General features: G+C 52.6%; 1 protein-coding gene across 2 annotated transcripts; it reads left to right on the top strand.

The window, feature by feature from the left end:
• Positions 1-11: 11 nt before the first annotated feature.
• Positions 12-15,514, top strand: STC2 (stanniocalcin 2). 2 transcript variants are annotated; one of them, XM_070232904.1, is made up of 4 exons: positions 12-1,550; positions 3,597-3,739; positions 6,267-6,478; positions 12,026-15,514. In XM_070232904.1, exons 1-4 carry the CDS (start codon positions 1,400-1,402, stop codon positions 12,426-12,428), a joined length of 909 nt encoding a protein of 302 aa, XP_070089005.1. In that variant the 5' UTR covers positions 12-1,399; the 3' UTR covers positions 12,429-15,514. The 2 variants fall into 2 exon arrangements, with proteins under 2 accessions (XP_070089005.1, XP_070089006.1); XM_070232905.1 differs by having other exon boundaries at positions 1,136-1,550; positions 3,600-3,739.
• Positions 15,515-17,210: the final 1,696 nt, after the last annotated feature.

Below are 17,210 nucleotides of genomic sequence, written 5' to 3' on the forward strand. Positions count from 1 at the left end.
CACGTACACACACAGCGGGAGAAGAGGCGCTCCGAGCGGCGCCCAACTTTCTCCCTGCTTCCACCGGCCTAGGGAGAAAGAAGCAGGGGCAATGCAGCCCCGGCAGTGCTTGGGGAGGGAGCTCGAGCAAGAAAGGAGAGGAGATGGAAAGAATTTCCCCAGGTTTTGTCTTTTGGTTTGGTTGGGGTTTTTTGTTTGTTTGTTTTAACCGTTTCCATCCGAAGTCTGGAGATTAAAAAAGGGAACCCGGAGCTGGGCGGCGAGTAGCGCTTTGGGAAAATGGAAGTGTGTGTTTGGAGACGCGGAAAGTTGCCGTTCAAGCGCCGGCCTCCGGGGCACGCGATGCTCCGCGGCGGGCTGACTCAGGGCTGCCTGGGCCTCCTTGCCACCCGCCTGGAAATGATGCAAGTCCAGTCTGTCACCTGAATCCCTGCAGCCCAGCCTGGAATCCGTCTGGATTGGAGGAGGGGCGAGAAACTGGCACCCTAGGTATTGCACGGCCCACCAAAGGGGGGCAAAAAGGAAGGGGCAAGATGAGGCAGTTTTCAGGCCAACTCCTGTATCTAGAGCTTCCGCTCCTATCTTAAATAGTTTGAGGGGTTTTTTTAATGCAAAGCGTCACAACACCAGGAATTTCCATATGTACTTAGTTTGCCCCCAGCATCACTGTGCCCAGGAAACGCCTCCAATCTGTCAAGGCCTCGGAGCTGGGAATCTCACTGAATTCCAAACGTCGGAAAGAGGAAACTTTCCCAGCACGATGCGGGTGTGGTGCGAGCCAGGGGCCCAGGGGAGGGGGAGGAACGCTGTCCCAGCGCAGAACGTCCCCTCTCGCCCTTCCTTAGCTGCAACCGGAGCCGGGATTCGCTTTTATTTTTTTAAGTCCGTTCGGCCATTGCCCTGGAGCACCCGCCCACGCGCACGCATCTCCGGCCGTGCTCACACACTCAGACACGCACGCAAACGCGTGGCCGCCGCCAGGTCGCCAACTTTGTCCGGCGCTCCCGGCGGCGCTCCGCTTCCTCGTGTAGTAGTTGGGCGCAGGCCCCGCCTCCCGGCCGTGTTGTCAAATGGGCGGGGGTCTCGGATTGGTCCAGCCGCCGGGACAACACCTGCTCGACTCCTTCATTCAAGTGACACCAGAGCTTCCAGGGATATTTGAGGCACCATCCCTGCCACTGCCGGGCACTCGCGGCGCTGCTAACGGCCTGGTCACATGCTCTCGGGAGAGCTACGGGAGGGCGCTGGGTAACCTCTATCCGAGCCGCGGCCGCGAGGAGGGAAAAGGCGAGCAAGGAGGAAGAGTGGGAGGAGGAGGGGAAACGGCGAAGGAGGAGGAAGAGGAGGAGGGGAGCACAAAGAATCCAGATCTCCGGGCGGGAGGTTTACACCAAGAACCATGTGTACCGAGCGGCTGGGCCAGTTCATGACCCTGGCTTTGGTGTTGGCCACCTTCGACCCGGCGCGAGGGACCGACGCCACCCATCCGCCCGAGGGTCCCCAAGACAGGGGCTCCCAGCAGAAAGGCCGTCTGTCCCTGCAGAACACAGGTAAGTGCGTGCGCCCCCGCGGCGAGGAGCTCTTAGGAGACAACACCGTGCACCCACGCAGCGCGCCCCAGGAGCTTCGCCCGGAACTGGGCGCCCACCCAGGGCCGCGCAAACTCTTGGGGTGGCGTGGGACGTGCAAAGGAAAGCGCGAGGCGAGGTCCGCGCCGGGCTCCGCGCGCCCGGAATCCGCACGTGCTGGTAGGGTGATGAAATGGCCGGGGCAGGACTTGTTGCTGCCCTCCCCTGGGTTGAGGGTAAATGAGGCAGTGCCTGACGAGACCAGTTCCGGCCCCGGAGTCCCGGGATCGGTGCAAAGCTCCCTGCTCCATCCTGACCGGCCCGCAGGAGGTACGGAGGGTCCCCGGAGCCGGGCTGCGCCCTGCACCCGGCGAACTTCTCTTCCCAGCCGGCGGGCCGCAGCAGGACCGCTTCTCCCCCTTCTCAAAAGATGCCCGACATCCGAGAACTTGGTAGACGAAACAAACTGCATTGAGAACTTTCTCCTTGGAGGCATTCCTTTCGGAAGGAGGGGATGGCGCAAAGCGTACCTTTGCGGTGCTGCCGCCGTCCTCCGCTCCAGGGCAGGTCAGCAAGCGAAGCAATGGTGACACGGCCCGAGCCATGCGCCGCCGCTCCTCAGCCAGCTCTCTCCTCACCGGCAAGCTGCCGAGCAGAGCCAGGCGTGCAGGGCACGCGGCTGGCCCTTCTCCCAGCTCCCGAGAGAGTAAGAAAATCTGCGTCCAGCCCCTTCGCTCTTCGCGGTCCTCCCTTTATTCGCGGGGCCTGCGAACCCGGTGGCGGCGTGCGTGCGCTCGCCGCACGAGCAGGAATGCACGAGCGCCCATTAGGGACGCCCGGAGCGAGTGCTTCGCGGCCCTGCGCGCTCCTGCCCGGCGCGCCGGGGCCGCGCGTGGGATCTCCCGGAAGCCTCCCACCTCCACGTGCGGGCGCCAGCGCCCGGTTCGTCCTAGGACCCTCGCCTACCCTTCCCTCCCTCCAGCGCCTTCCCTGAGGATCGAACGTGATTCTCAGTAGTTGGTGACCCTCAACAAATGCACGCCCCTCATTCTCTCGGTAGATTTAATCTGAATGCGGATTATCTACTCCGACCCCGCCCTTCTTCCAAAATATACTTTTCTGATGTAATTTTGTGGTTGGTTTAAGTCAGGGAATTGGGTAGGGGGGTGGGAAGGAGGAGAAGCTTTGCGTAGCCTGACAGTTGAGTCCCTCAGTCTCCTTTCAGAGAGCCCAATTAGGGCCACGTTCTGCGAAGGAGGACGGCAGGCTCCCGGGTCTCGGGAATCGTAGAGGCTTGAGTGACATCTCCCACCGGATCTCTATTTAAAGGGAGCCTCTCTGGACGCGGTGGGTGCGTTTCTGCAGGCTAGCCCCCCCCTGACCTGATTCCCCAGGCTGCTCTCAAACCGCAGCTTCCACAGCCTGATATTTTTAATGCGGACGGTTTGGAGACGCTGCCTTAATAGGAATTTTGTTTTGATTTTTAGGTGTTGAATCATAAAGCTGAATTGAAACTGCTTTTTGGACGCTCTCATTTGGGGGTCAGGAAGGAAATAGCTGTGAGTTCATAGCAGCAGCTTCGAGTTCCAAGTAGAGAAGGGTATTTCATTGATGAGGTACCTAAGGGAGAGAGCAAACTCATCGTTTGAAACCTGATTTTTGTCTGTGGGTTTAGAAAGCTCCCATATCTTCTGCTCTCAAACTAAGTATTCCCACTAAACCTTTAATAAGACAGGAAAGATGGAAAATGGAGTGCCGAGACCTAACTTAACGGTTGTGATTTTTTTTTTTTTTGTAATATAGGTTTGGCTAATTTTTTACAAATATGTACAAATACTGATATTTTCATAAGTAGATTAAATAATGACATTTCCTCTCCCTGGTTTTTTAGATCCTGAAATAGTCATTTCTAACTTTTTTTTTCCCTTAAATTTTCTTTTAGTCATTACTTTTATTTCAGCCGAGCTCTCTGCACGCCCCAGCGTGGCTGAGAATTTTGTATATATTTGTATGTAATTCTCATTTTAGCAGAAATCCAGCACTGTTTGGTCAACGCTGGCGATGTGGGGTGTGGCGTGTTTGAATGTTTCGAGAACAACTCTTGTGAGATACGGGGCTTACATGGGATTTGCATGACTTTTCTGCACAACGCTGGAAAATTTGATGCTCAGGTAAAACCACACAGAGCAAGAAGAACATTTGGGGTTAGCGGAGCATGACTGAAATGTTTGTTGGAAAGACTCTTTAACAGATTTCCTTCGTTGATCTTTGTGGTGTGCTTTAGTGCTTGCGAGAGACATTCTAGGACATTCTAAGTGTACAGCAGGATGCCAGAGCCTCCCTACTCCACTCCTGGGGTCTGCTCTCTGGAGCTGTCCTGGAGGCTAAATCCTTCTCCACTCTCAAGCTGTGTCTACACTGGCAGAGGGGAATGGAGGCCAACTTGAATAATCATCTGAGGATTCTTAGCAGAGAAGACAAGTCATAATAAATGACAGACATCTTCTAAGGGGACGCATTATGTCTGACCACCCAGAGCCCAGTCTGCAAGGCCCATGATGATGAGAACAGTAGGTTGATGGGGGGAAGGGCATGAACTCCAATTATACATTCCAAAAGCTATTTTCACCTAATAGGCAAGGCTAGAGGACATAAAATTCATAGAAATTCATCGTCTCGTGGTGGGTGTGTGCAGGCAACACAGTGGAAAATTCAGGGCCTCCAGAAGAGCAGAATTTCTTCCTCCTAATTAGCAGCTCATCCTCTCCCAACTTGAAAAGTCAAAATCCTGACTAAGTCCTGCAATTCTGCGCGTTTCTTTTGCTCTGTACAATAAATACCGTCAGGGCCTGACCCATCTCGGTGATCCCAGGGTGGCAAGGATAAAGCCCAGTTGCTGTGTGGGGCAGGAACAGGACCAACAAGCAACCTTGTGGCTCCAGTGCTGGCAATCCAAATAGATTTCAGATGGCACACGCATTGGGCTCACCCTCTTCCTGCCCTCCCCAGCCCACATATTCAGGGTGAAGCACCCTGTTATAAGAAGGTATAGCCTTCCTCTCCCATTTCATCAGAGAGCGATGACAACGTCTGGATGAGCCCAACAGTTTAGGAGTGATTTATGAACGTCACCAGTCACCATCTACTGACATCCTGTAGAGAGCCTGACAAAGCAAGTCCTGGGAACCAGAAAGGGATGCGACCAGGCTGGCAGCCTACGCTACAGAGGATGTGGGGTGGCAGGAGGGGAAACAGAAGCCAGGGAAGGAAAGAGGTAGAGCGTTTGAACTCCTTGAGGCTCCCTAGTAAAGCATCCCTCCTGGATTAACTGGAATTAGGAAACGTAATGGGAAATCCGGAGGAAAGATGTGTGTTTAAAGGCATCCCACAGGATGGCAGGGGAGGATACCATCGCTGCAGCCCACGCCTGCATTCATCTTCCTCTTCTTCTCAACCAACAAGAGTTCGTTCGCAAGTTAGGAGCATCCCTTTCCAGTCGGTTCTCAGCACATAACTACTTAATAAATTGGCACACCCCACCCTCCATCCTATTTGGCTCCCACTGGAGACTCAGAGGAAAGGGGGCCACGAGGAGGTGGTTTTTCAGTGGTCAGATGCAAACTGTAGCCATTTCAACTGCTTCTAAAGGAGAGAACCGAAGTAAATGTGCTGGCTGGCTTCCCACCTCCAACCCAAACCCCTTTACTTTCTCAACTCCGTTACTTCCGGGTCTGTCTAAAAACACAGGGACGACCTCTCCCACAACAGCTTGTTTCTATAGCGATGGAGGGTGCTGGGATACCAGGGTAGGTATCCCACAATGCCTCTCTGCCCCGGGAGGTTCATAAGGGAGCTGACGGCCAGCTCGCCTCCACACCCCCAACAGCTGTCTCCTTTCTAGGATAAGAACAATCTAATGGAGTTGCCAGGAAAGAGAACTGTAGGCCAGATGTATGCCTGGCTGCCGCAGCGGCTCAAAGGCATGGAGCACGGGGGAGGGGCTGTCCATTGGGCAGCTCAGACTCCAGATGCTGCCAGGCAGGGTGCCAGGCCGGCCTTTTAGAGGCAGTAATCCTAACAGTTTAAAGGAGTCAAATCGTTTTCAAAAAGGGAAAGAATGCTCCTCCTTAAAGGACAGGAGGAGATGAGAGTCTGGGTTGGGGGCAGCGGGAGACACTGAGGCAGATGGGGGAGGCGAGGTTAGCACCCCATCTTGACGTGACTCGTGGAACAGAAGAAAAAGGGAAGGTGTGAGATCTGGACAAGCAGGCACCTTCCACTTGGGAAAAACTCCTGCTGGGAACCACCACGGAGTCCTGGATTTATGTCTGGCCAAACTCCCCTTGTTCCAGACCAGTTGCCACCAAACAGCCAACCGTGGGCTGCCCCGAGGACAGACAGCCGCAGAAGCCCCAGGACAGGGAAACTAGTGCAACAGCTGGGGAGGAAGGAGGCAGATTGTCAGTCTCCGGAAGTAACATCCTTTTTGGCCAAATGCCAGAGGTATCATGTCACTCTGGATGTACCTCCTGATGGAGCGTCGGCCTGTCACCTGCAAGGACATCAGTCTGAGGCGGGGTCTTGGGATTCAGCTGTCAGAAAAATCCTGTGTGAGCCCAGGACGGGTAAATGGCTAAGCGAGTAACAGGGCTTGTCTCTTCTGCCTCTCTCTCCCTTCTCTGTCCTCTCTCTTCTCAGGGCAAGTCATTCATCAAAGATGCCTTGAAGTGTAAGGCCCACGCTCTGCGGCACAGATTCGGTTGCATAAGCCGGAAGTGCCCCGCCATTAAGGAAATGGTGTTCCAGTTACAGCGGGAATGCTACCTCAAGCACGATCTGTGCTCTGCCGCCCAGGAGAACACGCGGGTGATGGTGGAGATCATTCACTTCAAGGACTTACTGCTCCACGAGTGAGTGCTGCCCCACGCGGCTGGGGGAGGGGCTCGGCTTGCACAGGGGAAGGGGCGGCCCACAGCGGGGCTGGAGGAGAGTCCTACCCGGTTCGGTTCGAGGGACTCGTTTTTAGAGGTGGGACACTCCCGTCAGATGGGGAAGGTTGTGGTTTACCTCGGAAAGCTGCACTGACTCCCCAGGGAGTCCCTTTCCTGCTGGCCTTCAGGAAAAGTGAGAGAAATTTCCAGCGTCGGTTTCAGAATCATAAACCATAGAAACGGAAAATCTTTTCTACACGCGTGAAACATGTAGGATTCAGAATTACCCTTCGTGTTGCCCTCAGCCAAGGTCCCAACAGCTCCCCATGTCTTCCAAGTAGCTGTGGAGGTGCTCCACACACAGCCGCGAGCTGACAGCGTTTGTTTGGCATTTACTAAGCGCCAGGTATTGAGCCAAGGGTCCTGGATGAATTTTCCACTTGAGCCTCACAGCAGCCCCGTGAGCTAGGTACCATTTTACAGAAGAGAAAATGGAGCTCGCTGAGATGAAGATCACACGGCGATGAGAGGCAGAGCCGGGACTGGGAGCCAGCAGTCCAGCTCCGGCAGCTCCCTCTTCAATGCTGAGAGCAGTGGCTGTTTTCCTGCTTCCAGAAGCTCTCCTCTCCCTCCGAAGGTCCAGTTCCCATTCTCTGACACATTAATACCCTGTCAGAGAAAATGTAAAGCAAATGTCAAAAACTTTAATCAGCTAAACACCTTTTATGCCAAAGTGAGGAAATAGGAACTTACTTATTTGAAGACTTGCTATTCAATAATAAACCCAGGACATCTCATTCCTTAAAAAAATCCCACCTCTAGGAACCTAAATTTGGCAGAGTGGTAAAGCGTGTGGGTACATAAGTGCTCTAACATGAAGCCTGGCCGACAGCCCCTGAAGGTCACAATGGCCTCTTCCTCGGAGACGCAGGGCAGAAAGCAAGCCACCAGCTAAGCAGACCAGTACACGTCACTGCCACCTTGATGGCACCATTGGTCTTTCCACAGTGACTCAATGGGCCAAATCAATACCACGTTATGAACTCTTGCTCCTAGTTTTGCTATGGCCTGCCCCAAGCTATGTCACCAAACAGGCTATCCCGCCACCCACACCACTGAGATCCTGGAGGACAGCAGCCATCACCTGTCACTTTCTGCTGGTGATGAGGTTCTAGGTATCTTGCCACACCCCTGGTGCAGTGTTAGAAGGATAAGACACTGTGCATCTCTGCAGGCAGCTCTTGCCAAGAGCAAAAGAACGTTGCCTTTTCCTTGAGTTACACTAATGCCTGATAAAATATTTTTTACTCTTCCAAATACCTGTAAAGAAACAACAGCAGCAATAACAACAGTGACGGTAGCTATCATTTTTTGAGTGGGGCAGGCCCTGGGCCAGAGACTTGCCCTGGATCATCTCATTTATCCTTCCCAGCAACACTAGGAGATAGAGATTACTATCCCCACTTAACAGAGGAGGAAAGTGACCCTCAGAGGGTAAAGATCTTGCTCTGAGATTTGATTCCTACTTTCCAGCTTGGGAATTGATATATATGACTGAAGCCAGTTGTCAGGAATAGACCTCAAGCTTCCTTGCTCCTGGCCTGCTCTGTCCCCATATGTGGCAGGGTTTTCTTTTTTCTCAGATATATCCCTGTTGCAGAAGGATATATGCAATGAATGCAATAAGGATATATGCTGTGAAATTCCCTTCCTTCAAGGTGCCCCTAGAAGAGGCAAATGCCCTGTGGATGAGAAACTCATGAAGTTTGTGTGTCCTCAACTCACTGTCCATTAGAGATAGTTTATTAGCCTCAAGAATAGGTGATGGGGCGCTAGTTTCTAAGCTCCTAGAGCCAAGAAGACTTTGTCTTTTTGAAGAAAAGTCTTTGGGAAAACTGAAGGTTTTGAAATTTTTTGTACCCCCTGCAATTTAAAATGGGGTAAAGTGCTGCAGCTTTCTGGTGTCTCCTCCATGGAAACACGGGCCATGGGGCCATGAGACCCTTCTTTCCAAAGGGCCCCTCACATCATTTAGAATGAACACGTAGCCCCCACCCCAGCCTGCTCTGGAAATGCAGGTGGCCCATGCCAAAGGGAAGCCTGGGTCTCTCTTTTATTTTTTTTATTTTTTTATTTTTTTTTTTGCTGAGGAAGATTAGCCCTGAGCTAACATCTGTTGCCAATCCTCCTATTTTTTCTTTTTTCCTTTTTTTTTTTTTTTTGCTTGAGGAAGATTTGCCCTGAGCTAACATCTGTGCTAATTTTCCCCCCACTTTATATGTGGGTTGCCACCACAGCATGGCTGACTGTAGGTCTGCGTCCAGGATCTGAACCTGCAAACCCAGGCCGCTGAAGCAGAGTGTGCTGAACTTAACCACTATGCCATGGGGCCGGTCCCCTGGGCCTCTTTTAAGAACACTCACTGGAGCTGGCCTGGTGGCACAGCAGTTCAGTTCGCACTTTCCACTTCTCCGCAGCCCCGTGTTCACTGGTTCGGATCCCAGGTGCGGACATGACACCACTTGGCAAGCAGCCATGCTGTGGCAGGCGTCCCACATATAAACTAGAGGAAGTTGGGCATGGATGTTAGCTCAGGGCCAGTCTTCCTCACCAAAAATGGGGAGGATTGGTAGTAGTTAGCTCAGGGCTAATCTTCCTCAAAATAAATAAATAAATAAATAAATAAAAGAACACTTGCTGTGGCTGCACACAAGTCCTCTCCCCCCTGCTAAGGCAGCACCTCTCGGCTGCTGGTCTCGCCTAACTCCAGCTCCCCACACCCCCCACTACCTTCCCTTCTGAGGCCACAACTACGCAGTGCATCAACTTGTACTTCAAGCTGAATTGCCTGAATTTTTTGTTTTTTTAATGATCTTAACTGATTTTGGCACAAAGGATCCCATCAGTCCCCAAATATCAAGAAGACCATTTGAGAACGTGTGGCCTTAGTCACAGACAAGAAACTGAGAACCGAATTTGCTTTTCACTTTAGAGAGGAGGAAATCACAGTCACCCCAAAATCCACATCACCCCCCATCCTCAGCCCAACCCCTGTCCATGCTGACACACCCATATGCAGTTAGAGTGGCTCCCTTCAAGCTCTGCACCCCGCCTCGTTCCCCTCACCCCCCCCCCCACCCCACCTTCACATCAACCGTCTTGGCCACCACACAGCCTGTCACTGGGTGCTGGCAGCCTCCAGGCACGTCCCCCTCGAAGGATTTTTTAAAATCCTTTAGGCTTGCTGACACCCAGTTAAGGGAGCTGGGGTTTGTCATTAGACACGGGCTGAGCTTGCAGCCTGAGAAGGCACCACGCCAGCTTGAAACACAGCTCAGATTAACACACCCTCCCCACGGTTCACAGCTTTCTCCGCAGGAGAGAGCGCCAAGGGCAGAGGAGAGCGGGGGCTGGTCCAGCCTTCTCAGATCCGCCTTGGGGTTCTGCGAGCTCATGTGGCAGGCAGAATGCCCTGGGGAAGGCGGCCAGGGGGCAGTCCATCCACTCCCAATAGTCCATTCCCCTCCCCTTACTCTGGGGAAAGAAACTTGAAGAGAAGCATCGGTTTAGTGTCCTGAAAAGACAGAGATTCTCGTTCTCAGCCACTGCCATTTGCTCATCTAGCCCCAGAGGAGTGGCAGGTCCCATCGGGGGCTACAATCCTGACGCTGCAGCAGCAGATGCAGTCCGTGAGGCCGTCAGGAGCTAGTTCTCAAAAGATGGAAACAAACAGGCACTGAGCGTTTCCCTGGTATGGCCCCAGGATGACAAGTTTATCACTGTCCTTGTCACTCTAGGGGCCTGCCTTAGAGGGTTGCAGCACCCTGTCCATCAGCCATGCACAGACTCTCTGACTCCAAAGGCATCAAGTAGGCCTTAAAAGGCAGCTTGATCTCTATCAGCCAGAACATTCCTCCGTTGCACTGTCAGCCCAGCCCCAGGCCTTCCCAGCCCAGAAGCTTCCAAAAGCCACTTCCTCCCCGCATTTTTACATCTCTGAAATAAGGGCAGTTCACTCAATTGCAACTTGAAGATTAATTCATAAAAATGGCAGTAAACGACTTCACAAGTCTTAAAACACAACCTGCCCTTCCTGTATCGCGACAACTGCCAGCTTGCAAAGAAAAGATTCAACGGGCCGTAACGCAGCCAGCCAGGTGGTCCAGGCTCACAGAGGAAAAAAGTCTTGCTCCTTCTTGTAAATGACCTCGTGGTCCAGAGTGATTTCCCTGCCCGTAGTGATGACCCAGAGCTGCGAGGCTCACGGTCAGATACATCCAGAAACTTTGCTAGCCGAGGACTGCTTAAGAATGCTGGTTAGCCTCATGAAACATTCCATACCCCCCTTGGGGCTTTTAAAAGGCCAGTGAGATATAAGAAAGGCTCAGTGAGCAGGCCATGAGAGCCCATTGCTGGGACACTCTTACCAGATGGACTCATAAATATAAAAAGCAGGCACACTGCCCCCGCCTTGGGCACACACCCCCACCCCCAGGAGGAAGGTTCCGACGAACGTGGTCATTCCTCCTAGAGAACAGCCCAGGGCAGCTGGAATGGCCCAAGCAGCTGGCTCTCCCCGCCGGAACCAGGCGTGTTTCTTTCACAGACAGCTGGCTCTCGTTCTCCACACACAGCCCCTCGCGGCCAGCCGTCCCCTCAGCTCTGGGGAAGCCCAGCTTGGAAGAATAGGGATGCTTGGATAGCCCCGCCCCCCAGCCTCAACTGCCGAGAACGAGAAGAGCTCCATGGGAAAGGACATCCCAGGGAGGCGGTCTTCCTCCCACCCACTCCACCTATTCCAGACTCCTCCAGGAACAGAGGGGAGTGCATCCAGTAACTTCCAAAAACGCCCTCTCCTCATGAGCCTAAACCAGGGGCAAACACAGACACTGGGAGAGTGGTTTCTTGGGAGCTTCACTTGGAGAAGGCTCACCCAGGATAGTGGCACCCTGCAAGGCCAGCCAGCCCTGCCAACACCACGGGCAAGGTGGCGAAGTGGGGCTCCCAAGCCCTGAATCTTCCATGGCTCCTCCTTCCCTGCCAAAAAGGCTCCTCAGTTTGGTATTTAAGGCCCTTCACCATTTGCCTCAATATTATTCCCTGGCCCCCAAGACCCAGCTCCACGCCTACTGAAACTCTCCTGGTTAGCATGCCCCACACAGGCCCCCGGCTCTCTTGCTCTCCTCGTTGTTCCCACAGCCGCCCTACGCAGCATTCCCTCCCCTGAGGCCCTTCCTTTTACCACAGGCACCTGTGACTTGTCACTGGCCTTTTTCCTCGTGGTGAGCTCTGTCCCCGACCTCTCACTCTCCAGTGCGTGGCACGGAGCCTGGTACCTGGCCAGCCAGTAAGTGGTAGTTGAGACCCGGATCCAAACAATATGGATAAAGGCTGGGTACTTCCAGAAAGCTCTTTCACTAAGCCAAGCCCAAGCAGAGCATTGGCCACTTCTGTCTTCCCTGGTGTTGCCCCTGCCCTCGGGGCCCCTTCGGGACTGGTCCCATTCTCGCTCTCTCTGCTCTCCAGACCCTATGTGGACCTGGTGAACCTGCTGCTGACCTGCGGGGAGGAGGTGAAGGAGGCCATCACCCACAGCGTGCAGGCCCAGTGCGAGCAGAGCTGGGGAAGCCTGTGCTCCATCCTGAGCTTCTGCACCTCAGCCATCCAGAGGCCCCCCACCGTGCCCCCCGAGCGCCGGCTCCAGGGGGACAGAGCCAGGCTCTCCAGGGCCCACCATGAGGAAGCGGGTCACCACCTCTCGCAACCCAGTAGTCAGGAGACCGGCCGAGGTGCCAAGGGCGAGCGAGGTAGCAAGAGCCACCCAAACACCCACGCCCGGGGGAGAGCGGGCGGCCATGGGGCCCAGGGAACTTCTGGAAGCAGCGAGTGGGAGGACGAACAGTCTGAGTATTCCGATATCCGAAGGTGAAACGAAAAGCCTGGCCAGGAAATCTTTCCTCCACGCCGTCCATTTTCTTCTCTATGGACATTCCAAAACATTTGCCATTAAAGAGGGGGGATGTGGCTCGCAGGATTTGGTGAGGCTCGCAGACTTGATGAAGGTGTGTGTTAGTGGATGAACAGGTGAGGCGGAGACGCCCTGGGCAGCAACAAGGTCTCGGCTGTGCCCGGTGGGTTCCGCCCTTGCCCATCCTCAAGTGGGGCTGCCACGTGTCATCCCTGCAACTTTGTCTTCCTTCCACCTGCAGAGCCCTGGGCCCCGGGTCAGCGGCCTGCTGTTTACTCTGCTGTGGGGGAGGTGGAGCGGGGTTAAGCGGCCCACCTGGGCTGGCCCACGCACTTGGTGCCGGTCCCCACCCCCTAGCTCTGGTGCTGTCCTGGCGGAGAGCAGCTGGATTCTGGTCAGGCGTGGATGTGAAAATCTTGCGAATCAGGAGAGGGGTGGCAAGGAGGCGGGACCGTGTGGGTGCTTGGTGCCAAACCAAAATTCAGTTTCTTGCATGGGACCTTGAGGTTTGCAGCTGCTTGACAGGGGCGGGCGGGGGTTCTAAGTGTAATTTCTGAGCCATTGTTCTGTCTGGAGGCCCCTGTCTGAGGGAGTGGCCCCTGTGTGTTTGTACCTTAACCACTGCTTCAAGTCTCGATTTCACTTTTTTATTTATCCAGTTACATCTGCATATCTGTCGTCTAAATAAATGGCTTTCAAATAAGGCAACTGGGTCATTAAAACCAGCTCAATGGGGAAAAAAAAGCCAGCCCATCTTTTGGGGCTCATTTTTTAAGTGCTGTTTTAAAAGGAATTGACAACCAATGCAGCCGTCCACCTGACTGCCTGGCGTGGGCTTGGAGCCACTTAGGGCAAGCCCCACGCCTGGAGGACAATGCACACACAAGGAGTACGTTTGACACGTCCCTCAGCATCTCCTTATCTCCCCTGGACCCTCAGCCAAGATCGATAAAGCACCATGCCCTGGACTCCGTGAGGCCAAGTTGGAAGGCTGCCTTCTCTGTGCTGGAGGATTGCAAAAGGGGAGAGGAGAATGGAGACAACTCAGTAATTTCCATCAGGGAATGCCGACCTTTTACATCAATGGAGGAGACTGCCGAAAATCGCTGAGGGACGGGATATTCCAGATCCTGATTGGAAATTTAGCAACGAGGAAAGGAGTCAGAATGGACAAAGGAAAGGCAGAGAGGAGAGACAGAACTGAAAATACCAGGAGACAAGGGCGAGGATTATAACAGAAAGTGTCAGCAGCGGATTTCTGGCGGTTACCTAAAAAGTTTCAGAGAGAGGCCTTTTCTTTTCTTTCCTAATAGGCTATCAGATTATCCTTCCTTGCAGCCAGTACTCAAATAGGAGCACAGGATTGCAAGGAGTGGACGGGTGTCCTGGGCCAGGTCCTTCTAGAGCAGGGGTTAACAAACTTTTCCTGTAAAGGTCCAGATAGCAAATACACTATTTTCAGTTTGGCCGGTCATATGGTTTCTGCCGCAGCTACTCATCTCTGCTGTTGGAGCATGCAGCAAATGCATGCAGGCAACACGTAACAAATAGGCCTGGCTCTGCTCCAACGAAATTTTATTTCACAAGTGCCCAACTGGATTTGGCTCTTGGTCTGAGTTTGCTGACCCCTGTTCTAGCGAGTGGTCAAAACGTATGCATCCTCCATTTGTATCAGCTCCTAGCTCTCCCTCAAACCAACGTGAGGACAGAGGGAAAGAAGCTAAATTTATCTACTCCAAAATGATTTGTTCCGAGGAATGCCTTACCCAAAACAGCTAGTATTTAGACACCCAAAATCTCATTGCCGTGGACATGGTGCTGGAAGGCCAGCTCCCCGATCTTTCATGATCCGTGTTGGAAAGAAACCGTCTGGGGCTTGGGGGGAGGGGGGCGAAATGCTGGGAGAAGCACCTAGAAAGAACTGGAGCTGCAGGAAGCAGAGGAGATGGTGCCCTTAATCCAGCTCTGCCCGAGGAGGTAGGAGGACCGGTGTGGCAGCCTCTGCTATGGGAAGCGAACGTAAGCCGTGGTTCTCTCCTGCACAGGCCAGCGCAGCGCGTTGACCGTTTCACTCACATCACTCAAAAGCTGGAGCAATAACATTCTCCCGCGTTGCTGGGTCAGCCGTTCATTTGTTCGCCAGCTCCTAGGCTGGATGTGTGAAAGGCATCACTTTTATATTTTCCTCAGTGTAAATGTTGTAGTATGTGTTCGCCTACTGACGTCCCGTTTTTTGCTTCGATTGTAACTGTTTGTCATTTGTATTTATTATCTCAGTGTTTTCCCCCTGAGGCATAAAACTGCTTGCCGTGTTCATTTGAACCCCTTCACTGATCTCCATCGGATGCTTTTCATACTACCGGTTTGTTTCTTCTCACAAGTCAGGCAGATGTCATTTCAGTCTGGTTCCTAATGTTTTGAGCATATGACAGTATTTATTGCTAAGATTCTTTTGCTCAAAACTGAGGAAAGTCCAAATTCCCCTAAGCGTTCATTTGTACCCTCTAAGCTGTAAGCGAAGTGGTCGTTAAAAATCGACCCTTGCCTTGGTCTTAATGCTTGATGCAGATTTACGCATGAGCCTTCCTTTGAGGAAGGATGTGGATTTCCAAATAAAGATACAATGTTTATTTTGAGCTTTGCATCTTAACAAGATGATCCGAACACCTCTCCTTTGTATCAATAAATAGCCCTGTTATTCTGAAATGAGAGGACTGAGTAGAGTGAAATGCTGACACCCAAAACTAAATAAATAGAAAACGCCAGCCCAGAACTGTAGTCAGACTTTGACACACACACACACACACACAAAGAGAGAAATTTAAACTTGAACCGAGTAAAGAGCTTCGCTAGAATAACATGGAAAAACAATGCTTCCAGGGCCATTTCCTAAGGAAGAACAACCTCGTCTGATCTCAGAATTGGCACCACGTGAGCTTGCTAAGTCATAATATCTGTTTCTGTTATGGATTTAGGCAACAGGATCTGTACATTGTCACATTGCATTATTTTTCTCCAAGCATTAATAAAGGTTTTAAATAAATGGCTTCCACTTGAGCAGCGTTATTGTCTGAGAGGGCTTTGGACGTCCTGTGCAAAGGGGGACGGCTGTGAACAAGTGGCCTTTTGAGTCCTTTTAAAATGCTGGATGCTCAGTTTACAGGGAGGGGAGCTAGGTGAAGCCCCTCCATCAGAGGGTCTCTCGTACACCCTGCCTGTCGCCTGGACAAAGCGGAGAATGCGCTCCATGCAGCCAGCCTGCAAGTGCCAGCCCTGTGGCCATCAGGGAGGTCACAGCTCCCTCTGGTCTCCCCTGGGGCCTGGCCACACTTCTCTCAGATTGAGCCTGTGCAGACACCACCATCCTAACTGCTCAGTGGCCTGGCAGTGGCAGGGGAGCTCACCCCCTCCTCCCCAGCTCTTCCTCACCACTGCAAAACCGAGCTAGAGTCCCCGATTTCCTAGGCTTTACACACTGTTAGTGTACCTTCTATGTGCCAGGCACCGTGCTAGGCATTTTGCATCCTGACTATGTCCCACGAGGAGCAGATATTATCCCCATTTTACTGGTGAAGAAACCGAGGTCTTGAAAGATAAAGCAACTTGTCCCCGACCGTGTGGCTAGTGAGTGAGAGGTCTGAACCCAAATTTGCGGCTCTGAGCCAGCATGCTTTCCCCCACTTCAGGCCTGGATTTCCTGCGTTTGATTTATTTTTAATTTAAGCCAATGAGTATTATTCCTATTTTACACGCAGCTTAGAGAAAGAATAATTATGCTGTTAGATTTATAGCAGCAGGCCTCCGAGTTCTGCTTTAGAATGGAAAGGAAAATTGATGCTCTCACCTTTCTTCTCGGATGAGCGAGGACCGGAGAATCGTGGGGTCTCATCACTTTTCTGTGCGTGTGGGTGATTGTTTAAAAGGTTCTCCCTAAGGGCCACTGAGGAAAGCACGTCGGGAGCGGCTGGCTTTTGAGAACGTGAGGTGGAGCTTTCTCCACCAAACCCACCCGGTCACCAGCCCTGTCTGAGAAGCCAGGCTCCCTGGAATCTTCACACCGTCATCACCCTCATCACGACAGTGGCAGTTTCTTGTGGATCTTTTATGTGCCCCGTGCACTGCCTGGTGCTTTACAGATATTATTTCTGAACCCCATTTTGCTCATGAGGAAACTCAGGCTCAAAGGCACCTTAATAAGCCTGGAGCCCATCACAAGGCTAGCGAGCTCTAGAGGTGGCATGCCAACCCACCCCTGGGCTCCGCTCTGCCTTACTCGCCATCTCTCACCGTAAGTGTGAAAACATGGGTTCAATACACCCAAGTTCAGAAGCGCAGCTGCCTGCCCCCAGCCCCAGGACTGCTCCAGTCCATCAGCTCGGGAATTTTTAGGCTGTGGGAGGAAGATGGCAGAAGGGCTTCCAAATAGGCTGGGACTTAAGCAAAGTTTCCAAAGGAAGCTGGAGCTGCGTGCCCCAAAATCTGGAGATGGAAATCTGAATTTGTTCTAAAGTCAACAAAAAAAGAAAGCCCCCTGCTGAGGAGGGGACAGGCCTTGGCCAGAGAACAGGTTTCATGTGAAAGTATTTTTTTGTGGACGGAGCAGAGAAGAAAAGGGCAACAGAAGGCTTGGGCCAGGAGGCATGCGCTGCTGCTTATATCAGCAGTTCGGTTTTTATCACTCCCCCAAAAGTACACACACATACAGTCACCCCCCCAAAAAGAATGGGAAAAAAAGCCACAAAG

The sequence above is a fragment of the Equus caballus genome, chromosome 14 (genome assembly GCF_041296265.1).
Source record: "Equus caballus isolate H_3958 breed thoroughbred chromosome 14, TB-T2T, whole genome shotgun sequence".
Lineage (NCBI taxonomy): Eukaryota > Metazoa > Chordata > Mammalia > Perissodactyla > Equidae > Equus > Equus caballus.